This window comes from Marmota monax, unplaced genomic scaffold, assembly GCF_021218885.2.
Source record: "Marmota monax isolate L192 unplaced genomic scaffold, Marmota_monax_Labrador192_F-V1.1 WCK01_AAM20220418_F8-fsc00035, whole genome shotgun sequence".
Classification (NCBI taxonomy): domain Eukaryota; kingdom Metazoa; phylum Chordata; class Mammalia; order Rodentia; family Sciuridae; genus Marmota; species Marmota monax.
In genome coordinates this window covers 12,333,250-12,359,239 of record NW_026691961.1, presented here as the reverse complement: position 1 = coordinate 12,359,239, position 25,990 = coordinate 12,333,250, and the positions used below count along the sequence as shown (strand labels likewise).

Here is a 25,990-nt window from a genome sequence, read left to right as displayed (position 1 = left end):
CAACTTTTAGCAGCCTACAGTCCCTGACGACCGGCAGCTAGGAGGATAAGCATCATGATTTTGCAGAACTGCGATGAATGACAAGTGTCTGGAGGAATCTGCTGTTCCTCTGTGACCAAGCCATCACGTTAACACCTGGGTTCATCCTCTTTAGGAATTGCCAGCACCCAACCCCCTAGCTCTATAGAGCACACTGACCCTGAGCCTTAACTGAAACAGAGTCTTGAGGTAAGCCATGTTTGCATCTCTTGACTTTCTTTGAAGCCTCTCTTAAGCACTTTTTCAGAGCAGTTGGGGTACCTCTCACATGGACCATCTCTGTTGGTATCTACAATAACCAGCTTGGGGTGAAGAGGTGATGATGTGTTGTGTGTCAAACAGAAGCTCTGTTATTTTCCAAGAAGCATTTTTTTTTTAATCAAAGTAGTCCACGTTTAAAGAACATAGAAAGGAATGACGGTATCTGGGAAGCAAAATCTCTATGTGTGCCCACCCCTCCCCAAGTCAATATGGGGTACCTCAAAGATAACCACTGTTCTATCCCATAACCATGGTAGGCATTTTTTTTTACATTTACATAAAAACATTTGCATGTTGTGCTTGTTTTCTAATGTTTTTCTAACAACTTTCGGAAGTTGGGGCTCTTGTTCACTTACCACCTCTTGACACGGTTGTCCAGCCACGCAAATCTACTTTATTCTGTTACTGATTCTCAGCCTCCAATCCCTTAAGTATTTATTGTGTTCTGTACACTGTATTGTCGTAAGCCAATCTGCATCTTTGCACACTCACACAATCCCATAAATCCCAGAGGTTGAGATGCTGTTTTAGTAAAAATGTTCAACATGTCCCTTACAAAACAAGGTGCCACTCCATACTCCAATAGTGCATATGAATCACCTTTTTAAATGTTATTTTCCAATGAGATATATAAGACTTTCCTATATACAGAAGTCGTCTCACACATATACGTGTAAATACTGATGCATATACATGTATCTAAGAATATATTTTCATATAGTTGTGGGTTATGTTTATTTTTCTGAAAATTATATTCATGTTCCTTGTCAATTTTCCTTCTGTGTCATTAGTGAGTTTCCACGTCTGTTCATCCATCCTCCCATGCAACACCCATTTGCCTATTCTGCCATGATCATAAGACGGCCAGTCCTAATACCAGAGTCATGGTATTATACTTCCTAAGGTGAAACATCTCCCAATTCAAGACAGATTAGTTTTCCACCAAAGTTAGAACCACAATTCCTATGGCACTGGGTTCAAAACAGGAATGAAGTCATAAGGTTTCAGATTTGATTATCAACACTTCTACTCACTAGCTCTTGGTAGCCCTGGAAAAAATTCTCAAGGCTTCAACTCTCCTCATGACAAATAAATGCACCAAGATCACCCACCTCCCTGACCCTGGAGTCTTCAATCCAGCAATGCATATCTCTAAAGTTGCTTGGCAAATGACTCAGTGCAAAAAATCAATACTCAGAGTAAGGACAAGAAGGGAAAATTCTATATAGTGAGCAATTAGCTTGTGAATTATAACAATAACTGATTTCTTTTTTTTATCAGCATGAGAATTTGCAGACTGAACCTTGTATAACATCGATGCCATCTCTATATTTTTAGCTCTCTGGGAAATTTTTGCAATAGTGACTCAACAGAAATCCATTTCCTCTTGTTGGGTACACTACTTTTAGCGGTTCACAAGGTTTATCGGTAGTCATCTTTATTTCTGAAAACTGATACATATGAAGACGTGGAAATATATTAGAAACCTACTCTACTGGATATGAAATTAAAAGAGCTATTTTAAATCCAATTTCCCATTCTTTCACGCACACACACATACGCATGTAATAATTCAGATTCCAGCATTGCAGACTCAAAGAAGATATCTACAGAACCGAACTGGGTCATCTTGTGTTTACTGCCATTCATTTCACCATCGAGCAACAAATTCTGGTTTCATTGTAAACCATTTCCTGAACCAACACTTAGAAAGAATAGGTATTCCACAAAAGCCAATTCGATGAACTGTATTAAAAAAGGACATTTGACGATAATGGATCCAACATCAGTCTTTTGACAGTTCTGAAATGGGACTCACTCTGCTCACTTATTTAAATGTGAGTTCATTGGCCCTGAAATACACAGCACAAACAGCAGTGGCGTCCATCCCTGCCTTGGACTGGACAATCTGGCATGAGACCTGCTTCCAATCCAGACCCAAGCTGGCCACAGTGACTCTTTCCCATATACATATATATATATGTAATTTTTATATATATAATGTTTTTTTTAAATCTGTGGCTTGTCTTGGGTAAAGGACATTGCATGATGGCGACTTGTGATCAAGGATCTTGGAGTGTTTTATAAGGCAATAAACAGTGGGCAGATACCCACAGACCCGCACTGAAGTAATATACAAGTTTGGATGGGCAGGCTGCACGGAGACATCTGTCAGATCTGCAGTTCCCAGCTTGTGATCAACATGCAAGACTTTGCTTTGCAAGTCTAAACCCATACCTACTCTTCATAAGAAATTTTTAGAAATCCAAATGCCTCCATCCATTGATTCACTTATTCACCTCAAGTTTACTGAGGCTCCCTGCTCTCAGGTTTTCTGCACACTCCACGTATGCGTGTTCAACTATAGACTGGAGAGATCTTTCTTCCTCCAAAGCAGCATAAAATGTGTCTAATCGGCACTTCTATTTAAAAATCAACTTAAATTGTTTTTCTTTTCATAGCACTTGCTACATGCTAAAAATTCAACACGGAATGAGACAGGCACAGCCCTCCCCAGGGCCTACAGGAAAGAAGATAAACAAACTGGAGTTTGTTAGAATAAGCTGGGAATCCATGTGCCCACATGCACCCTAACCCACCTGGCATGGATGCCCTGGGCTCTCAAGAGAATTGTAAGAGTACCAGGAAGCCAAAGTGGTCAGGTTCTTGAAGACCTCTCAGTAGATGCAGTTGCACGATTTCTATTTTTCCATACCACCACAAAGAAGGGAGTAAAACAGAGACGGTGCACCGCCCTTACTGGACCCTCTGGGTCTCAGGGCTGTCCCTTGGTGGCTTCCGTTGTGGGAGCACTGTGGCAGAAAACTCACAACCCCTCTGACCCTGGTGAATTGCACAGAGAGGGATCTCTACAGAGGGAAAACCCAAGCGGTGGGTATCATCATTCCTGTGCTTTCAAAAGTGGTTAAGTTCCTTTCTAAAAATCAACCATCCAAGAAAATGAAACTAAAAATGTCTTTTGTTTCAAAACTGAAAGATGCTGCCTAAACAATTGTGATTCTGCACGTGGAGAGATTCAAATTACTAAAGAGCAGGGCAAGGTAGCGAGGAGCACAGACCTTGGAGTCCGAATCTGTATTCTGCCACTTAGAAGCCGAGTGACCTTGGACAAATCATTCAACTTCTTTGGGCCTCCTCTGTCACACTGAAAAATAGTCAATCACGATGCCAACGTCCTGATGCTGGCTTAAGAAATGAATTTTTAAACCATTCACAACAGTGCCTTGCAAATACAAAACACTGTTTAAATAAAACAACCTACATGCCAAAATTTTAAAGGTAAGAAGAAAACGATGCTGTCTGAAGACTGAGGGTGAAGGAAAAAAAATCACATGGAACATTCTCAGAATGAGTGTTGCATGATTCATTTAGCAATGTTACGTTTCTCTCCTACTGAACATCAGTACCATAAAAAGGAATCTCATTTCCCAGCACTTGCTGGACATAACATGGAGTAAATAGGAAAAACTCGCCACTTAAATCACAATGACCCACGTCGCATTTGTAAGGAAAATGTTCCAAGGAAGCAGCTGTAGCAATTCTACTGTCAAATTGTAAGGAAATATGGACTTTCTGCTTTTGCATCAAGTTCCTCTTCATGGTATCCAGAGACGTTGAAACTTCAGTAACCGAAACCCTCATGCCTTATCTAGTCTCTTGAAAAATCAAGACATGTACCCATCAGTCATACTGTCCCCAACGGTACCCAGAGCAGGATCACTCAACCTCAGCGCTACTGGCATCATGGGGAAGATAATTCCTTGTTGTTTTAGACAAGGCCTTGGGCTGGCATCCCTGGCCCCGCCCAGTAGATGCCAGGAGCAACCCCTGCCCAGTCATGACAACCCAAACTTCTCCAATATGTTGCTAAATGTGCTGGGGACAAGGATGTACAACCTCCTGGCTGAGAATCACTAGCCTAGGAAATCTGTTCAGAACCTTTTGCGTATCTTTCCACATTCAAATCAGTAAGTTTCCAGGGTACATTGGAATCAGAAAAAGCTGGAGTCTAATCACAAAAAGTTCTGAAAACCACTTCCCCATCTCTTAATCACGCAGCAGCACTTACCTTGTAGCGGTGTTGCAAGGGCCAGAGAGGAGATGCGCCGAGGCTCCCGTCCAATTCCGGGTTCTCAGAGGCAGCCAGCAAGTGCCCAGGTAGAAATGGCACTGCAGAGCTACTGCTGTCACTGTTGATGTGGCTCACATCCTCCTCCTCATCATAATAAAAATGGAAGGCCTCTATTCATGCACTGAATAAGCACATCAGACACCAGGCATACAGCAAGCAAGCACCTGATTCCCTCACAAGTAGAGATTCCAGTTAAACAACAAAGAATCGCATCCACAGGAGTACCGCACAGGCAGACGCAGGTCAGAGAGAAAGACAAGTGCGGGCAGTGGCCTGCCTAACACAGAGCTTCTGAGGTCTCCTTTTTGCAAAGCAAACGCTGAGCAAAAGGAACCCTTGACTCTGTTTACAGCTGCTTTCCATATTGGATTGGAGGTGCAGGGTGCATGGTGCTGAAGACGGGCATGTAGATTCTGTGAGTTTTTTGTGCATGTGCGCTTTCTGTAGGATCAGGGTGATACAATCCAGGTTGGAAGACTTAACCAACTAACCAAAAACTCTGGGTAATTCAATTCAGCTGGTTTTGACATTTAATTGCTACGTAATGGAAAAGGCCCATTTAGAGAATAGTGAGCTTTGGCTAATTAGATAAGCATGCATCCAGGGTTTTAGACTTCACCTTTGTAGAAACAGAAAAATAAACAAAATAGAGAAAAAGTAATAAACATGTCCACCACTGCGTAAGATCCATGTATATACATATAGGTATGTGTATAGATGATATAGGTGTGTCAGTACCATCTTTGGAAGCTGGAAACAACCTTCTATACATAATTTCTTGAAAAGTGTTCTCTGGTCTTCTATCAGAACTAGCTGAATGATTATTCACCCTCAATAAATGTTTGGGAGCTAACCACTGCTCCTCTTGCTTTTCCTTTAAACTTAACTGAAATAATTTCAGGAGAACTTGCAAATCCAAAATTGCTCAGAAAAGCCAATTGATCCTATTTACATTTGCGACATCAAAGTATTCAGACATCATAAGCAAATGTGAACTGGGGGCCTCCCGTCACCCCATAGGTTATGCAAGCACCTAAGCAGAAAGAACACTTTGAAATTTTTATGGAGCAGGAAAAATTGGAAGCATATTAATCTAGGCAGTGAAATTGGGCTTTTTGTCATTTTTAATTGCTTGAATTCATAACCTAGTTTTGCTGAATCAAAAACGAGTTGCTCTAGCTGACACAAGCTGTTTCGGCCTTTTGGGCACAGGCACCTACAGAAACCCCACAAATATTCACAAAGACTTTATTTATATTAATGAAAACACCCCTGTCAACTGTTTGGAACATCACAGTGACTGAATAATTTAATAGGCAATGCTTCCCAAACCAAGCACCGTACATTAAATGCCGACTTTAAAAGGTGTTTGTCTTAGTGCCCCGAAAGTAGAGGGATACCGCATGACGAGCAGATCTTCAGGGCTGCTATTCTGGTTCTATGTGATTTAATGCAGATAAATTAAAATGTCCACTTATAAAATTTCTTCTTCTCTGACTCCCTTGTTTAGTATGGCTCACAAAATGCCCAACCAGCCTGCAAACCAACAAAAACAAACAGGACAGAAGCACAACCTACGATATGGCCAAAGACTCAGCACAGAGCCTCAAGGTTTCTGATGTGCAACAAGATTGACAGTGCCCAAACTTGAAGGCCCCCTGCTTTTTCCTGTTTATTTTTATGCTTATCAGAAAAATCAGCAAAGGACGGAGAATAGTCTCCTGCAGAAAGCCTACTTGTTCTGATTCTGTTAGTATTATTCTCAGAGAACTTACTCAGACCCCCCCCCCGCCGTGACAAGTCTGAGATTAATTCATGTGTAATTTAAGACACAAAAGCTGAATATTAAACAAATAAAAGTTTAATATAAAATGGTAATGTCCTATTATTTCATAAACTTTCTTCCTCTTTTAGACCCCTTTCCATTTCTCTGGAATGGCTCAAAAACTAATATAAAATTATAAATGTATGCAGATAAGATAAAAGGTATATTTCGGCAGATGCTGTTATTTATTTAGCTCAAGGTTGACTTCTGCAACTCATTCTCTATTATCAAACCAGAGACAATAAGGATATAAACTTTTATTCTCCGAATGTCAGTATGTGTCATACACATCATATGACATCATAAAACATGATAATACATTGCAACCTAACTTAGAGGGAGAGAATTGTTGCAAAAAAAAAAAAAAAAAAAAAAAGCCCTTTACCTGAGATCCACTTCAACTTTGTGTTGTATTCCTCAGGGAGAGAGAAAAAAGGGAAATAATTAGATGTTCCTTAAAAGAAAAATAAGCTCTTTTGGTTATGCTTCAGCCAGGTCCTAAGTCAACGCTGATGGTTATTTCTACCAAGTCCAAGTAAATACAAATTGACTCCAGACTCTAAAACAGGTACTGGAGAAAATAAAAGTTTGAGGCATAAGGTTACAAGAGACAAATGCAAAAACATGCTTAGCCCAAGAAAGTCAGTCATAAGAGGCAAAAAGCACTTTTATGCAAATTAATCAGTTGGTGACACAGAAGAGACCCAGATCCTTTCCTGTGATAAAGGCATTTTCCAACAGCCCTGGTTAAAACTTTGAAGGTTCACTTTTTGTAAGGACCAGTACAGAAAGGGATCGCCTCATGCTAAGTGATTCTTGTATGTAGGCAGAAAATTTAAAAATAATAACAATAATAATAATCAGTTTCCAATTCTCCTTCAGGGTTCAAAACATTAATTGAAACAATATGTAGTAGAAGATACCTGAAAAGCTCTCTGTAGAAAAATACAGACCAGCAAATGGAAATACATACAAAGAGAAGAAAAAGGGGCCCGGGGTAGAGAGAGAAAAGAGGGTGGGGGGGGGGGAGGAATCTCCAACACTCCCCCCGGCACAGGGGAGCAGGATTCTCTTTCCCACTCTCTTCATATTCTCAGACACGCAGGGCATTGGCATGTGTGTGCAGAGAGCAGCGTTGGAAAATCCCGTTTCTTGCATGAAAATCACGGATGTGGCTGTGTTCCCCGGAACAGCAGTGGTAAACAGCTGTTGCAGGGAGACTTCAGTTTACTCACTTGAAGAACCACCCTCTTCAAACTTAATCATAGCAAATCACAAAGGCAAGTTACTCCATCCCACAAACACATTGTGCTCACACCTCTGGATTTGTGAGCACACATTTCCCTCAAAAAATAGGGAACCCAGTTGAGAAAGATTTCATACTCTTAGACCAAACAATTTACAGCTCAGCTACACAAACAGGATTACGCAATCATTTCTTACTACCTCGATTATCCACTGCCTTCATTTTTTTGTGTGACCAAAATGAAAACCAGGTAAACAATGAGTAGATGAGGAGCTGAGGACCCCAGGAAGCTACTCTTTCAGCAAATAATGTGACATTTTACCAACAGGGTATTGCCAACAAAACTTTTGGATTCAGAATTCCCCCATGGCTCCCTCTTAAGTAGGAAAGGTGAAAACACAGCTCCTCTGTGGAAAGAAATAAACAAAAACCCTCAATTTCATGGTAATCTGGAAATAATGGCTGGAGGGATGGGCAGAGATGGAGACTTCCAGGTGATCCTTGTGGTCTGATGAAGGATGCGTTCTGCATCTGGTACCGATTTTCAAATGCCTAACCACAGTTCGTGCCATCCCTCTGGAAGTCAAAACCCATTTCCCTCATCTGATGTCAAGAAGAGCAACTCTTGTTCCATTTAATAACGCGGTCCGGAGCTTGTTTTTCAAGTCGATGCGTACATTCAATAATGTCCATTTAATCTCTCTTCCACGGGAGTCAAGAGAAGCACAGAGCGGAAAGGGCACACCAGCGTTACGAGCACGGTAGACATGTTTACACGGACATGCGATGCACACGCACACACACGCGCACACACGCACACAGGAGCCCCGCTGGAACGTGAGCGTGCCAACTGTCCAAACGCACGACCCATCTGGCCATTCATTCCGTAAACCTCTCAGTTCAAGATCCGCGCATCTCCTGCAAAACCGCCGCTAGCCTATGGGGACTTGCACACCGGCTCTTTATAAACGCTTATTCATCTCCGAGGATAAAGTTAAACAGAGCCAATGAGCATTGGCAATGAAGTTGCCCACTAACTTCCAGTGGGCGAAGAGGATCCGTGCCTCCCCGGGCTCCCCCGGCGCTCCCAGCGCCCCCACGCCCTCCGGGGCCACCAGGCCCCGTGGGGAGCCCAGGGCGAGCCCGAGCGCAGCCTCCAGGTCTCGGTGCCCGGCTTACGTACCGTGTCCCACTCACTCGCTGCAAACGCAGCGGCCTCCCTCCATCGCCGCGTCGGCTTTCCCGGATTCCATCCGCCGCGAGTCCCTGCTCTGCTGGGCAGCCCCGAGGCGCACACGCCGCCACCTTCCTGCGCTAGCGTTGGACAGCGGCTCCTCTGCCACAGGCAGCCAAAAATGTCAATTCGCACACACTCCTCCCCCTGTCGCCCGCCCCCGTCCCTCGGCAGCCCCCTCCCGCGGAGTCAGTGGGCTTCAGGAAGCCTCCAGGAAGCTGCCTCCCTCCCTCCCTGCCTCCCTGCCTCCCTCGTCTCCCTCGTCTTTCTCCCTCCCTGTCGCTGTCAGTGGTTCAGAGCCTTCTTCGCTCGCCTTACCTGAAGGGCATCTCCCACGACTGCAATTAGCTGCCAAGATTTCATTGTCGGCTGCAAAGTGCCTCCTGCTTCCTCCCTGGGAGAGCACAACGCGGGACAAGTCCGAGGGAGCAGCCAAAGGCACCCACGTGCGCGCAATGTAAATGACTCCCGTCCTCCGCCGCCGCCGCGCGCACCGCGCCTCCGCCGGCCGGGGCTGTGGGCTACCGCCACCAGCAGGTGCAGAGCGCCCCGAGCGAGGAGGCAACCAACACCCGGCGCACACAAAGGGAGGCCACCGCGAGCCGCCGCGCGGGCCCAGCTTCCCCTGGCGGCCTCGGGCCTCTTCCGTCCGCGCCAAAACGCTGGCCAAATCAGACGCCCGATGTTTTTGCAAAGTCTTGCAGCTCAGGGAAGGCGGTGGATGCTGGTGCTGCCGCGTGGGTCCCGCCCCCACGCCTTCCCAAGCACTTGCAGAGCATTGAGCTGATGGCACTATCTCGCTGCTCGCCCTCTCTCCCCCGCACGTGTCCCTTCCCCTGTTCTTTCAAGCATTAAATATGTACCACATGACAGAATAGGGCACCTTGCACGGTCCCCTGAGTCCTCTCTTGACAACCAATTTTAACTCACGAGCAATGAAATGTCTAAAGGCAGGATATAAGCACTTCCAATTACTTACGCTACTCCTGCATTATTCAAAATGTCCATGGGACGGTATTTATGACTTCCAATGTGCTCCTTCACACAGAAATACCCGTGCAAGATGCCAGGGCCGCTCCCCGCCCGCGCCCGCCACACCTGATGGCCTTTCTTCCTCCCCAGGGAGCAGCGGTACCTCCTTCAGGACCTGGAGCTCTGGAATCTGGACTCTTCTCCCACCTTAGGTATGCTCTCAACTTGGAACTGCTTTTAGGAGGGAAACCTCTCTTGCCTTGGCTTGAACTTTGACATCACCTTTGAAAAGGAACTTATTTGCATAATAGTGGCATCGGACATTAATGTCCTACTCCCCTGCAAAGCCCTCACAGAGCTAATTTTGGCAGTCAATTGTCCATTAGGAATGAGCTGCCCAAGGTTGGAGCCAGCACCAGCCACGAGGTGTTGCCTTTGTTAGGGACCAAACACTTGTTTGGACATAGGAGAATTGGTTTTCTCCATTCTTGACCATCAGGACCTCAGCTGTAGGTGGGGGATGACCTTCTAAAATGCCCCAGCTAGTTAAGCAGGAGGGATCCGCATTTTTCACGCACCCAGGTGTATCCATTCCCACCCTGCAATGAACAAGTAGTGAACCATTCACTGGTTTCCTGAGTCCTCTTCTTGGGCCTTTGGGTCAAGGCCTTGTGCATCACAGATTCGAATAGTATATATTAGTAAACAAATTTCAAAATGCTAATAAATCTCTCAAATATTTATTTTCCCATTTATTACAACTCCACCTCCAGAGGCAATATTTCCAGGTTTTTTTTGTTTTGTTTTGTTTTTCAGAACATGCCAACTCCTTACATAACCCTCATCCATCTAAGTCACACCAGTAACTAAACGAGGAGAGATATTTTTTTCCTTCTGTGCATTATGTGTGTTTTAAACATACCATTAATCCAGTGGCTTCAATTTCTCCTGGTGGAGTGAAGGGAGGTTGATGTCTGTTCTGTCTGCCAGCCCTCCTTGGGGGCCCGTGGGATTGAAAGGATGTCAAGGAAACAGGAGGTAAAACCTCAGCTCACAGCGAGGGTGTGGTGCAAGCTACCTCATGTCCCTGATTGTGTTAAAAATTAACTCCCAACGTTCCCTTGGGTCATTCCCAGACACGATGTTCGATGGTGGTGGGTAAAATGGCAAGAAGGTGTTCAGGCTTCTGCTCCACTAGAACCCTGCTTGGTGACAGCGATGCGGGAGCGTGAAGTATTATTATCACAGCACAAACTGGCATTCTCGGTGGAACAATTTGATTCACAAATCAGTTCACAAAGGCAAGGTTATCCGAAGTGAGACATGGTGGGGGTGGCCAGTGGAGAGAAGCAAATCCTAATTACAGCCTCATTGTCCCCGTGTTCTCTGGCACATATGGCCATTTAATCACAGAGTGTGACAACCTTGGCAGATGTTGCCAGACCTGGTTATTGATATAAATTGCTATTCTCATGTGTAAGCGACACAGCAAAGAGTTAAACAGTGCCTGTGTTCACCCGAAGGGAGTCCAGTGTGCACACTGGCATCTGTAGCAACAAGATGGCACAGGGACAGGGACGCTGCCCTGCTACCTCCCCAGAAGAACAACCATGGAAGTGACCCCCCCACCCAAGAATGGGAGGAGAGTTGCCCACAGGCACAGAAGAGTGATACTGTCACTTTAGAAATCAATTTATCAGACCTATAAAAATGGAAAAATGCATATGTTCTATGACCTAGCAATTCTACTTCTAATGTCAGCCTAATGTGTGTACAAGATGTGCTTATGCATATAATCGTAGCACTGTTCATAATAGGAAAAAAGATGGCAAGCCCAGTACCCATCGGACATATAATATAGGGCATGTCCCATGGTGGAATACTATATAGCAATGAAAATAGACAGCTGTATAGGTATGGATATGTGTAGATGTAAAGATACTACAGAATGCAACAGTGTGTGTGTGTTTCTCAGTAAAAATGCTGAGAAAAAATCCAAGTTATAAATGCCTTACACATTGTAATACTATTTATGAAGGAAAGTGCACCAATAAAATAATATTTAGACTTCTTGTAAATATCACAGTACTTGAGAATGTTTAGAAAACAGAACAGATGCACACAGGCTGACTGAAGACAGAGCAAAAGCCAAATTCAGTCTTTACTTGTTTTTGTATGGCCACTAGTTTAAAATGTTTTTTGTATTTTAAATAGTTTTTTTTTTAACTTTTTTTAAAAAGAAGAAGAACAATATTGAGGCATGTGAAAAAGCATCAATGCCCACCAGTGGATTGTGCTGGCACAGAAGCCCCCGACTCTTCTCGCTCTACTCAACTGCAGACCAAATAGCCCACGAAGCCCAAGACTTATCTCGCCCTTGACTGAAAGAATTTCTGATTCCTGTTCTAGAAGAAAGAGCCCCAAGATCATGAAAACGAGATCTCCGGGAAGGAGGGAAGAGACTGATGCAGATATTGAAGGTTTAGAGCTCTATTTCTTCTTGTAAGACAACGTTTTATGTTGGTTTTATACTTTTCAGAAAGGTAACATGTATACAGATCCAAGCTCTGAAATTTATTTTCATTATAAAATGTGTATGCCTATACGTGTATACACACACATGTATGCACGCTTTTGGTTAAAAGTTCTTGTGTGAACATTTTAAAGGTGTGTGTTGTTTTCGGTGTGGAGGGTACAGGTGTAATCCTTTTAGTGTGTCTGTGTGTCCACGCACACGTAGGTGCACACACGTCCCTGGGAGAAATCACTCAAAGTGGGGAGTTCTCGGAGGGAGCAGTGTGGGTCTGTTGGGTTTTTACCTGTTTGTTGCATTTCTCAATTTTCCAAATAGACATGAGCATAGAACAAAGGAGGGGCCCTGGCCTTCCGGGTGCTGGTGATGGTCACTGTACCAATGACAATCCTTCCTTGGGAGCTCTCTTTTCCTTCCAAGGTTGGATGATAAAACCTTCATAAGGAAAAACATCATGGCTTGTTTTACATTTGCCTAACATTTTTTTTTTTGAAAACTCCAGCACCTAATTGCTTCTTCATAGGAAGAAAAAATGCTAAGGCTCAATGCACTAAAGATTTTTATAAAAATCAATCTATCCTTAAAGTCAAATGCAGCCTAGATTATCCTTTCTGCTGGAAGTTATGGTAATGACCTACAGAGATTTGCCTCACAATGCAGTCATATTGCTTCTTTACCAGTTTGAAAATATTTTCCTGTAGAAAAGCACAAAGCAGACTCCATCTGAAAAACACATAAGATTACATAGCAACCACATTGGGACTTTGCAGGATTAGAACACTGGGACCTAATGATTTCCTTTGTCCTGACACCTCATAATCCCATTGCATTCAGAAAGGTGAGCTGGATGAAGCCATTGAGACTGGACAGCGGATGATTTCTGGTGGGCCTGTTGTGGCTATGTTCCTAAATGGACACCATTAGCCCTGCTCCGGTCCCTCGTAAATGACCACATTTCTGAATGGACAAATGCACGGATCACCTGAGCATATTTTAAAGGTGTTCCCTATAGAATGGTTCAATTTAGGACTATAAGGTAGAACCAGGCGAATGACCCTCCGTGAGGAATCAGAGCACACTTTCTTTAAACAAGAAGAAGTATTCCCAGGAAACATCTGATCCACTCCTCCTAAATGAGCGTGGGCAGGAACCCTCCTCCTTGAGATGGCACGAGTCATGCGCACCCCAGAGCGGCACATTACAGTAAACAAGTGCAGTTGTCAATGCTTTTAAAATAATTATAAAGCCAATGAGTATTTATTAGTAAGAGATTCGAAAATTTGGAAGACATAGGAAAGGCCGTTGGTTTTTTTTCACCAAAGATAGCCATGTGCGATATTTTTTTTTTTTTTTGTGGATTTATCCACTTAAGGGCTCTTCACTGCATACATAACTAAAACATCACTCACACACAAGGGACATCATCTGAACTACCTTGTGCTCCTTTGTACTTTGCAACAATGTATCACAAACATTTTCAGCTGTTAACAGCAATTTTAAAAACTAGAACATCAATTTTGGGATTCTACCGAAGTGATACAAAGTTTCTTTGTACTCCCTTAAACAACACTGCAGTGAACATCCTCCACCATAAGCAAATGAGCTTGCCTCTGTTCCTATTTACAGAGGAAACACCTTGATGTGAAACTGATGATTCAAAAAGCGAGCCCGTTTTTAGGTTTTTAAATATAAGGAACTAGAACCCTGGAATGTCATGTAATCCCCATTCCTAGAAGCCATGTGAGAGTCCATCTCCTCCTGGGAACAATTTCTGGCTAAACCTTCCTCTGTCGGTAACCACCGCCCTGGTGGGTCTGCTCTTCCATCCACCTGTCCTGTCCCACTTGGGCCACCGTACCAAAGCACACTAAATTAGCATAGGAGAGCTCAAACCCGGAGAACAAAGGTGGTAATGGGAGCAATTTAAACCTAAGCTTATTTAACCTAAATGGCTAGTGGCTGCCCATTTTGTCTTAATTGCCTTTTAAACTAAAATCAATGTTAAATTACCTGAACAACAGCTTCTGCACAATTGCAAACTAAAAATTCTTTAAGTGCCTCCTGAAAAGCCCAGGGCTCTTGTTTGGCCAAATGACAAGGAAAGTATCTCCTCCTTCTTCTTCCCCGGGCTTGGGTCTGGGCCCGGGATCCCGTTGGGGTTCCGGAAAGGGACATCGGGGCAGCCCTAGGGCAAGTCACTCTTTCACATGAAGCCAGCTCAGTGCTCAAACTACAGGGTGCGAGGCGGTCTGTGGGCCCCAGGCTTCCCCCTGGGTTCTCCCTCCTCCCCTCCTCCTCCCCTCCTCCCTCCTTTCCTCCCTATTTCCTTCCCTCTGGAACTTGCAATCTACAGTAGCCAGGCTGGAAGCCGCCTGCTGTCTCCGAGCCAGAATCGCTGGAAGTCGGGCCACTCTGCCTCCCCACTGTCCCAGAGGCCAACGCTGTAGCCCTGGCCCCAAACCAGCCAGGACTGGTCCATAGCTCACAGCTTCCCTGATTTTTGCCCCCATGTCCAACTTAGGACCAACCACAGAAATCCGACAGGTGCCCCCAACCCACCACACAGTTACGCCACCTGCAGCTGCCCGGGCCAGCAGTCCTCAGGGCACCTTGGAGCCCTCCCCGCTCCGCTGCCTGCCTGGGCTGCCCCTGGCCGCAGCACGCTCTGAGCAGACAGCTGTGCGGGCGGGGGTCTGGTCTCTATGTCCACGATTACTATTTACCTTCAGTTCTCTCATAGGTGAGCAAGACAGACCAACCACAGCCCCCAGGAGGCTCGTGTCCTAGCAGGTCAGACCGACAAGAGGCGGGAAATGGAGACATTCTTAACGGCTGCACGGGAAGCGCTCCGTGGGAACCCAGGGGGGAATGGGGATGGGGGCCTCAGAGAAGGTTCCGGGGTGGCTGGCATTTGTCACTCCCCAGATCCGCTTCCTGCCTCTGTGTCATTCAAAGACTGATGGAGCCGGCACCATCTGATTTGCACTGTGGGTGGGGCTTCAAGAGTGAGGTGGACACGCACGGCACCCAGCAAGAGCCTCCAAGAACCGCGAGCTTCACTAGTGACCAGAAAACAGGAGGCAGGTGGGCAGGGAAGGACACGCCAGAGCTGGGGAGGCTGAGACTGGGTAGAGACGTTACTTCCAAGCTCCGGGGCCCTGGAGAAAAGTGGGGGAGAGGACGCACGTGACTACTGGTCACACCAGCAGAGACATTGCAAAGCTGCCAGAGGTGGCTTGGAGCTCTCCCTGAAGGGCACGCCTGCCTTCCCAGAACAAGGGTCCCTAGAGTCCCTAAACAGGACAGTATGGAAGAGCCGAGAGCTGTGCAAAAGTCAACTGGTCACTCTTCCCCCAAATTCCCTCACCCCCCAGCGTGTCAGAAATATGCCACCCCACAGAACATAGGGGGCACCACCTGACCCCTAGTCCCAGGGACCTGATTCAGCACATAAGGGGAGAGACGGCTCACAAGCTAGAGGCACCCCCTATGTGGGGGTTACAAGATGGGAAGGGGCTGGTGCCACAGGATGTGATGGGGCTCAGCCAGCATCTCCGCCATGTCTACCATGGAGGTGCCAATCACAGGCCCTACCCCAAAGGGTCTCTTACAGAAACTGCTCCCCTCACAGTCCTGCCTCAGTCAGTCCCTGCCCACGGACGAGGGTAGGACACACACCCTCCTCTGGTCAAATTGGAGCCTCTCCCAGAAATGTGGATTTGGGAAGCTTCAACAGCTGGACTTTGAAGATGGGGCAAGTCTCATGTTGGATTCTGATGACGGGTAAAGAGAAGCCGTCTACAGACGAGTAATGAGACAGGACTGGGAGAAGTGAGGGGGCGGGAGGGGATAAGCAGAAACAGGAATCAGAGACGGGAGAGCTGTTGCCGTGGCTACTGAACGCTCTCTTCCTCTGTGCCGCGTTCCCTCCCCTGCCCTGTGTATCTCTGATGCAAGTCAACTCGCTCTGAGGTCCCAACCACGCTCTCCACCCCTGCTCGATCATCTGAACGTGGTTGGGATTTCACGGGACTTGGTCAGCCTGCAGAGGAGTCCCCACGTCCCTTTGCCTTGCAGAAAAGCAAAACATCCCAATGTCTAGATGAATGAACCTCTTCCCTGTGGCTCAGGTGGGCCAGTCAGAGACACAGCCAAGACACTGAATGCTAAACAAATACAAATGCTTTGGCACTAGAGGTTCTGCGTGTTTTGTTTTTCCCATCGTAAGCACACGTCTTCCTACCTAAGAATGTCACACATATATAATTGACAGACTAATTCTTCTGACATTACGTATGTGAGCACCTACTGTGTTCCAGAACCCTTGTTAGACCTGGAAATACGATGCTAAAGGAGTCTATTGGAGACAGGAAGTGTGACACATGGGACTAGCCTATGAACTAGTATCATAATTACTGAGACAAGTGACACCGCACAGCTAATCCAATTGTACGTGTGTCTGCTCGGTTGAGGAGGCTCCTGGCTCTGCCTGCAGGCAGAAAGCATGTTTTCAGAGAGCCAGAGGGTAGCGATGCATGCGTTGGGTTTTAAAGGATGCATAGGAGTCTGTTCAAGGCAAGGGGGAAGGGCACTCTGGCCAGAGAAAGCAGCTGGGCAAAGGCACAAAGGAGAGATGGGTGGGCTGATGTGCAGAGTGGACAGTTGAAGACCACTCAGAGAAAGTGGGCACAGGGCAGGTGATGAAGGGGCTTGGGTGTCCTGCTGAGGTATCTGGACTTGACTTCCTGAAGACAGTGCCACAGTCAGTGTAAGGAAGGTCACTGCCATCAGTGTGGGGAGAAGAGCCACCTGGAAGCGGTGAGACCCACCGGCAGATTCTTTATTCTATTTTAGCAGAGACTATGAGGAACATTTGCACAAAGACCAATGGAAGGATTTGATAAATATTTTATAAGCAGAACCCACAGGACCTGCTGAGGGACTGGAAGAGATGGATCCGTGGGGATGGTGTAAAGCGAAGAAACCTCAAATCAGAGCCAACTCCTGGATCTCTGTCACACGTCATTGATTGAATGGTGGCACCAATGATCACATTGGGGAGCCTCAGATAAATACTTGGAAAGATAAGAGGCTCAGGTTGGACACTGAGTTGGGAACGGCACTGGAAGCTCTGGACAGAGCTACTCCCATCTACACGACTGCATAGACTGGTCTGGCCCTGGGGAGAGTGGTCACGCACCTAGAGAACTGTTGCATGGGCAGGGTTGGGGTCTTGGGAGAGCAGACAGACACTGATATCAATACTTTTAAAGTCAAGGTCAACCCAGTAGAGTGCAGCTCCTAATCAAGTCCTGGAAGGTGTTTGAATAAACACTCTGAGGTCAGGACTGTGCCCTGTCGTTTTCATATGTCAGCATTGTCACCCGTTTACTACCCACAGCCAGTGCAATGCATGAGGGTGGTTTAGCTCATGCAACAGCAAAGTGTCACTTCACCAGCTGGGTCAACGCTGGCCTCGCCAGCACACTCTTCCGCCAGCCATTCCACAACGGGACCCGCACCCTCGCTGCAGGCAGTGGGCCCCGCCTCCCTCAGGTGTCTGAGCACTGTGTTTTAAATGAGTGATGACAGACAGCGTTCTCATTCAGTAAATGTCTGATGAGTGTGTGACAACCAAGTGCCAAGCCTGCTTAGGGCAGGTTTTTCTTCGGGGCACATGGTCATCTAGAACATGGGCTCTGATGACTTGGCAAACCGGTTTTCACTGGACGCTCACTGATTGCCTGCTAACTACTCAAGTCTCCCTGAGATACAAGCAGGGGCTGTGGGGTGTGACTCTGCTGCCCTATAGGTCCCCACAGTTATTGGAGAGGTCCTGACCCTACTTGGCGACCTGGGAGACAGGCCACCTGCAGGAAGTTGCAGGTTCCACTCTGAGACATCCTACTGCAATCTCAATTTATGTACATTCACCTGAGACACCAGAAGGTGAGGGAACAGGACGAGAAACCCATAGGAACACAGCCAGTGACCCCCCAGTCATCCCAGGCAATGCTCATGCGCGGAGAAGGTCCACCTGAGCAGGAGGTGGGGTCTGCTGTCCCCGGGGGGTGGGGCCTCCTCTTCCCACATAGCAGGCCTGTGAAATCCAACCAGTGCCTCATCGGGTGCAAATCCACTTCAGAACAGGAGAAAACCTTTTGGATATTGGTCCCTTAAAGAAATGACATTCTGGTCTCCCTTGGAACCTTCCCAAGGGATTGTCCATAGGAACTCAGGACCCAACTCCTTGGGGGCATCACCAGAGCTTCATCCGCAGGCAGGCGACGGTTTTATTACAGCTGCTGGGCCTAAGCTGCTCTGGCTGCAAATCCACATTTTACCCCAGGACTTTCTCTTTCTCTTCTTTCCTTTCTGCCAGGGATCTCTTCAATCTCCTTTGGACAAAGGTCGGCCAGTGACCTGGGCCCATGGACTTCCACGTGGGGGCCGCAGTGAGCTCTGTGTCGCGTGCCCTTTCCTCCTGTAGACCTCGTTGCTCCTGTATTAGAAAAGGATTCCCGCAGGGGTCAACAAGGTGCCCCAGCCCACTCGCAGCCACCGGGGATCTGGTCCATGAGACAAGAAGAGGAAGAGGAGCCTGAGGAGAGAGGCCAGCACCAGCACACAGTCCAGAAATCCATGAGAGCATTTTAATGTTTTGATGCACACACTCACGGTAAGATGATTTTGTCATTCCAAATGCAAAAAGCAAAACAAAACAAAAAAACTCACTTAAGGGCTGTTTAACAGATGAGAATTTTGTGGCAAAATAATTTCCTATCAGAATTTTTAATAAAACAGAAGGTACTGTACCAATTACGGGTTTGAGTGACAACAAAGCGTCACTCATGATCTCCAGGCTTAATTCTGTTTTAAATGTCCCATCACAGATGGCAATGTCCTAAAGTATAATTGTGCTCTTTACAAGATCATTTCAGGAGTTGTAAAAAAAAAAAATACATCCATTTGTGCAGAGCAGGCAGTGTGGTCCAGTGGTGGGGCCCACATTTAAAGTTGCACAATCAGTGTAACATGGTGATTCTGCCAGTGGATCCAGACTTGCTGTAAGTCCTTACTCATGAAAAAGTAAAAAACAAAACAAAACCCTAAGCTAATTTACTGCCTATGTTAAACTGTACATGATATTATACCTCTAAGGATGGAGAGGTACCATGATGAAAATCTGATCTCATTTCATGGAAAACTAAATGAATTTTCTATTAGGTTCAGTCCATTCTGTTAAAAGTGAAGGTTTATATAAAAGTTAGTGCAAACATGAAATATTCCATTAGGGACTAATGCTGTGGCCAGGATAGCATTAGTGGACCCAGGCTCTATAATGGCATATCCAGACGGGGCGGCAGACACAGCAGACATGTAAGACCTCACAGTCCAGGAGTTGGGAGGTCTGTGATCACGGGCTGTAAGGACGGTGTCTGGAGAGGGCTCCCTGCCTGGCTTGTACACAGCCACCTTCTCATTTTGTCACCACAAGTCCATCCTTGGTGGATGTGAGGGACAAGAAAGACGAGAGCTCTCTGGTGACCCTTCTTATGAGCACCCTAGTCCTATGGAGTCAGGGCCCTACCTTTGCAAAAAATTTCAAAGCAATATATTAAAATCCGCTTCACATGAATTGCTTCCTTACTCCAGATACAATCCCACCAGGGGAAGTGAATTTGGGTGGGATGCACATCCATATTATCAATAAACAACTTTAACTTAAAAGGTAGTAAGTAAACAATTTCATATTCTTAACTAATTATCTATTTTCTCCGAAATGGTTTGAATAAAAAACTAAATTTTTTTTAACCAATTTAAACAAAGAAACCTTGAAATGCAGGGTCTTCCTGATGTGGAGACTTGGGCTGAGCAGCCTTCCATGTTTCCACGCTGTTCCAACCCACACGGTGGTGGTGCAGGAGGCCACCACTTGGTGCAGTGTGGGGTGACTTCAAGGAAGAATTCTTCTGCTCCTCTATCCAAACCCCCTCATCTCCACCCCAGGACCTGGATATGAATAAACTCTCTTTCCTTGTTACTTCTTTTTTTCTTATCTCTAAAGGATGCTCTGGCCATCAGATGACCACAAGAAACACTCAAAAGAAAGCCGATTCTAGGATGTCCTGATTAGCCTTTTATTGACCATGCTTTATTGTTTAAACAAAGGAAATAGGTTACATTATTCAGCTTCAGATCTTGACAGAAAACTAGAAACCACCTGTGAGAGGCAGGGGAACATATTGCTTTGAAAAATCCTCCATATAATACATTAATAGCAGACGGGATGCCGGCAGCACCCTCAGGTTCAGGAGCCACAGCTGGAAGAATCCATTGGCACCTAGGATGATGCTTGAGATCTCAGGCTTTCTCTTAAAGCTTCACGTACGCCGTCCTCCTCTCCCCTGTACTTGTTACCTTTTAATACAAAACACGACACCTTCCCTCCAAAAGCTTCGAGCAAAATCAATGCTCCACAAAACCACCTTTATTTATTTTACAGCTAAAGACTTCTGTGTCGGTACAATAATTTTGTAGGGAATGTAAATTCTGCAGATTGGGAAGCCCAGCTACCACAAACACCTTGCCCAGTCACGCATATATATGTCATCTTTCTAAATACAAATAATAACTACAAAGATAACAACAGCAGTATTAAAAGTAAGCATTACATCAATGCAACCTAAGTTCCTAATGTTACTACAACAATTTACACGTGTTAGCCCATTGAAACCACATTAATTTAGCATATTTGTATGAATGGCGATGAGACATTTACATTAAGTATAATTCATATTAATAATTGAAAGCTATACACAAATCAATCATATTGAACTGTAGTGAGGTCTACATAGTGTGGGAACAATGGATGCCAAATGAGGACTCTTTATCTGTCTCTCTCTGCAAGAAATCTGTTAGAGTCAAATCCACTTTTTTTTTTCTTCTCTTATTCTGTAGTCTCATTGTGAGACTCTCAGATCGATGGTCCCACTGAGTGACATGCCATCATTCAAACTCTTTGGGCTCATGCACCATACCTTCTTGATCTCGCATGCTTTCCCATCCCCATGATTCCTGCCATGGAACTGTCTAAAGCCTGAGGAGACAGGACATCAGTCATCTGACACCCAGCAACCACCAGCTCAGATTCAGATAGATCTAAGTTTGGATTCTGACTCTGGAAAGTTCCAAGAAATTTAAAGTTATTTAAATCTTCTTGAACATCTGTTTCCTTGCCTCTAAAATGGGTTTAATACCAACCAGCTCGGGAGGTGGCTGAGAGGATTATGAACTTAAATAACGTATGTTAAAGCACCTAGCTCTGTAGCTGGGACATAGTACGCTTTTGGAAATGTTTGAAAATGATCTGACGATGTGAAGGTGATGATGGTTTCGACTTTTTTTTTTTAAACCCTTTTGTGGTTAAGACAAGGATTAACTGACAAGTTTAAAGGACACACACACACACACACAAGTGCATATAGTATCGAAGTCTTTTGTTTATGCAACAGTGACTCATATCAAACTTTGGCCTACATCAGAAGTCAGCAAACTTTTTTTCCCCCCTGTAAAAGGACAGTATATATTTTCAGCTTTGTGGGCCATATGGTCTCTGTTGCAACTACTCAACTCCACCCTTCATGCAAAAGTAGCCACAGATACTAGAGAAGTAAATATGCCTGGTCATGTTCCAGTACCACTGAGCCCAAGGATGTGTGTACAGCCCCCAGCAGGGAGGCTCCAACCTGAGAGCACTGAATAGTGCAGGCCAAGTGGCCACCATTCCACTCTCCACACAGATTTGAGAAATTGAGCCCTAGGAGCTCAATTTCAGAGTCCAGCTGTTGAAGTCTTCCGAGACAGAAATGACCATAAAAGACAGCAGGTAACACATGGGAATAATGGGAGCCAACCCACTGTGTTTGCTTGACTCTTACAGTCTTATGGCCACTGCCAAAATAAAGAACAGCACCTTCATGTGCAGAAGGTACAGGGAGCGTGTCCTCTGTCTCCCCATTAAACAAATCAATGTCAACACAAAAATCCCCCCAAACACTTTTTCTTTTTCCTACTCTGCCTCCTTTTGCAACTACGCAGTTTTAGATAACCACGTTGCCTGGGTAAATCCTATTCTCACCAGGAGAGTATAGAGATGAGTAGCCCTGAAGGCAACGCCCATAAGAACAGCATCTGCATGATACACAGGGCTTGAGGGCCTAAAAGCACACTGTCTCTATTCTCTTGCTCTCGGTGAGGATCTGGGTAGACTTAAGAGATCATGATCATTAGGTCCATTCTACACAAGAAGACATGGGCTCAGGGGACTGGTGAGTGACTTGGGCCAGGGAACCAGTGCTGGGAAATGATAGTGTAGGCATCAGCCTCAGGGACTTCTGCTAGAGCTGAGCTCTCCTTAACCACTCAGCACACCTGCCTCAGACGCACTGCTCTCCAGGCAGCTTGGGCTGAAACAAACATTGCAGGAAGGAGAAAAGGTGAAATGTATTCAGCAAAGTGATTAATGCTCATGCTGAGTAATTAAATGTTTGGAATATGATCTGTAATCCATATGGAAGGTGTAATCAAAGCACCCGAGAGGTGACCTGACCACTCTATGGTGAACTATTGCAAAATACTGACTACGGTCGTGATTTTAGGGCTGAATCTTCATTAAGGATCTGTTTTCTTTACATCAAAACAGTTTTCTGATGCTAAAATGTATAATTGCCCTTTATTCAAATGTCAGGCAAATGCAGTACTCTAGACAGCAATTTTGTAATCAGTTCAAGACTAATATTCATTAGATCAGGATCTGACTTTGATATTGTAAATAATTCCACATCAAATGCTTTCACATGTAGACTTTTTTTGCATTGGAGTGGCTATTGAAAGATAAATCAATTGAAAATATTTGTGTCATAGAACTAATTCATAAAAGTGGCAAACCTGCCCCACCCTAGGGAAAAAATACTGTATCTTCTTCTTTTGTTAAAAAAAAAATAGTTAAAAAAAAATAGTTCTTCAAGGGTTATATCAGATTGTACTCCCACCCCTGGTATGTAAGATTTTGTTAATGCGCACTGTTGCAAAAGTTGGCTATTACCAAACTTGTTGATCTTTTCCTATTTATGACATAAACATTGTATCTAATTTTTATTTTAAGTGCATTTCTCTGGACACCAGAGAAATTTAGATGTAGAATATTAGGAGGGCTCCCACTTCAATGGAAAAGTTGCCTTTTACCCAATGGCTGAAATTTAGTCAAAGATTGATTGGTTTCAGCAATGAGTGTGCCACAAAGACTCCATTTTAAAGGGTTGAGTGGATTTTCAGGATAATATGGAAATGTGATCCACATCAAATCAAGTATACACAAAATCACTAGTTTGAGCTTACCAGAGGGTCACCCCCTCGTTCTGGAAATGTTGAGTTTTTTCTTAGTGGTTCTCTCTCACTCTCTGGGAGAAGCTTTGTTCTGGATGGTTGCTGGAGAGTCAGTCTTATGCCTACCTCTGGGTGGGCATGCGAGTTGGTCAAGCCAACGAGGAGCTCACATCCCTCTCACAATGGGGTTGTGTCTAGTGATGGGCATGGGATGCAGCTTTGTAGCCTGTTGCTGTTCACAGAATCTGGGTAAGTGTGTGTGGGAGGGTGATTAATACACACCCTCCTACTGCATAATGGTGGAGACAGTTTCAACATGGCAGCACCAGAGCTGAATGATATATACAGAAGCCCCATCCTGGTGATACCATTTGGGCTGCCGGATCAAATCAACTTGGGTAAACCATAGGAGTTTCCAGATCTGAAAGTTAATACTTTTCCTCTTTGCTCGGACCTACTTGAGTTGGGTTCCTGCTACTCCCACCCAAAAGAAACTCAACTAGTACATTAGTTCAAAGTGTCTGATCTGCCCAATTCTTTAGGAGATTCTTGTCTTTCCTACGTCATTTTGTTACCACATGACAAGGCTGATGGGCATTAATGAGCAGAGCTATTTAACAAGCAACAGCGAATCAATAGTTGAATGGAACAAACAAAGAGTGCAAGAAGGGTCGTTATGTATGCACACTTGTGCATACAAGCTGAGGGAGATGGTAGAATATTGAATACAGGTTGTTGTTGGGTCAGCTGAATTTTGATTCCAAGAGAAACAATACATGCTCGATTTCAAACTTAATTTTTAAAAAGCAGATTCCAGGTAAATTTTTTTAAAAAAATTGTCAAGATAAGGCATTAAGCTGTAAAGAACTATAAGAAAGTACAGAGAGAGATCATTTTTGTAAAAGTTGGATAGGGGAAGAATAGCTCATAAGTCATTAATAAAAGTGATCACGAACACATAAAAATGTCCACATTGAGAAAGATACTGCAGGAAATATCAGAGGGCAAATGATAGCTCGTACTTATCACTGGTGTAGCTGGCCAAGCCATGCAGCCTTCACATGCCGTAACATACCATCCTACATGTGAACAAGTAATCAGATCCACAGCTGCAAAGGAACAGACCTGTACACACACAGTTCATACAGGAGGAAAGATAACTTGTATCACAACCGGGCAGGAAATTGCAAGTGAAGAGCATCAGCATACCATGTGCCATATCTGTACTCAATCATTTTTAAAATATCCCTAATATCCAGTGCTGTCCAGGTGATTTTCAGAATTGGGAAGACTGCAAATTGTTCCAGTGATTTTGGAGTAGAAACCTGGTAAATTTTGTTGAAATAAAAAATATATATATATATATGTATATATTTATTTTAGCAGAATACAAAACAAGCAAATCCAAAGGAGAATTAACTCAAGGTCCATCAAGGGGAGGATGGCTAAGCAAATGATGGTGCATCCACATTGTGGAATACCATGCAGCCATCAAAAGAAGCAGACAGTTGCTGGTATTGGTGTATATCCATTCTATGTGAAAAGGCCAGGGACTCACCAGAATGTAGAGCATGAGTCCATCCTGAAAAAGCATGTGTGTGCACAAGCATGTTTGTTTCATAAAGGAAAGACAGAGAAGAGAGAAAACGCATCCATGGGTCTTCTGCCACTCTCAGGCTGAGACGGAGGGCTGGAGGGGTAGTGGACGGGGCCACCTACTGATTTGCCTTAGATAGTTCTGTGGGGTAACAATGGCTCCAAAAAAAGCCATGAATGACTTTTTAATTTCAAGTCACTAAAAGAAGGATTTTTTAAAAGGACAGAACTATCTCTGGAGCTTTTCATTTAGAATTTTTTTTTAAAGGAAACAGAAAGGAAAGGTAGTCGTGACCCCGGTGCCCAAATGTCCATTTGTTCTCTGCCTCCAGGAAAAAGCACTGCGCGGAACACTGAATGTACAAGTCTCTTGGCGAGAATCCAGCCAGAGTCTGCCCCACTGAAAGCTAACATGGGCTGCTTAACAAAGCATAATTAAATGCACCCAACAACTAAAATATCCACATAATTACAACAAAGCCAATATAATTGCATACATCCTTCTATTGGATGATACGATTGTCCGTACATAAGCACAAAGATAGCTTAAACACAACAGGCCTCCCAGCTCTGTGGTTCAACTAAAATTATCCGATTAATCTGCAGATTGCCACTGGGAGAAAAATAATCTATTAAAGATCTCCGTCAAAACAGAATCAAGTTATTAAATTCCTACTCAGAGACACAGTCGTTTCTTACGTGGACGGGGGGGGGGGGGAAGAAAGGGGGAAAAATGAAATTCT

General features: G+C 44.8%; 1 protein-coding gene across 6 annotated transcripts in view; it reads right to left on the bottom strand.

Annotated features, from left to right (window-relative positions):
- Rbfox1 (RNA binding fox-1 homolog 1) overlaps nt 1–25,990 on the bottom strand; it is a 1,611,415-nt gene that overhangs the window by 953,533 nt on the left and 631,892 nt on the right. The window contains exon 1 of one of the 6 annotated variants that reach the window (XM_058579642.1): nt 9,077–9,250. The exons of 3 other annotated variants lie outside the window; for them this stretch is intronic. In XM_058579642.1, the coding sequence (XP_058435625.1) occupies nt 9,077–9,121 (45 nt within the window). In that variant the 5' untranslated portion in view covers nt 9,122–9,250. Of the gene's footprint in view, nt 1–4,390; nt 5,770–8,707; nt 8,883–9,076; nt 9,251–25,990 lie in introns of those variants that run through there. 2 more of the 6 variants (XM_058579673.1, XM_058579678.1) reach the window with 2 other exon arrangements.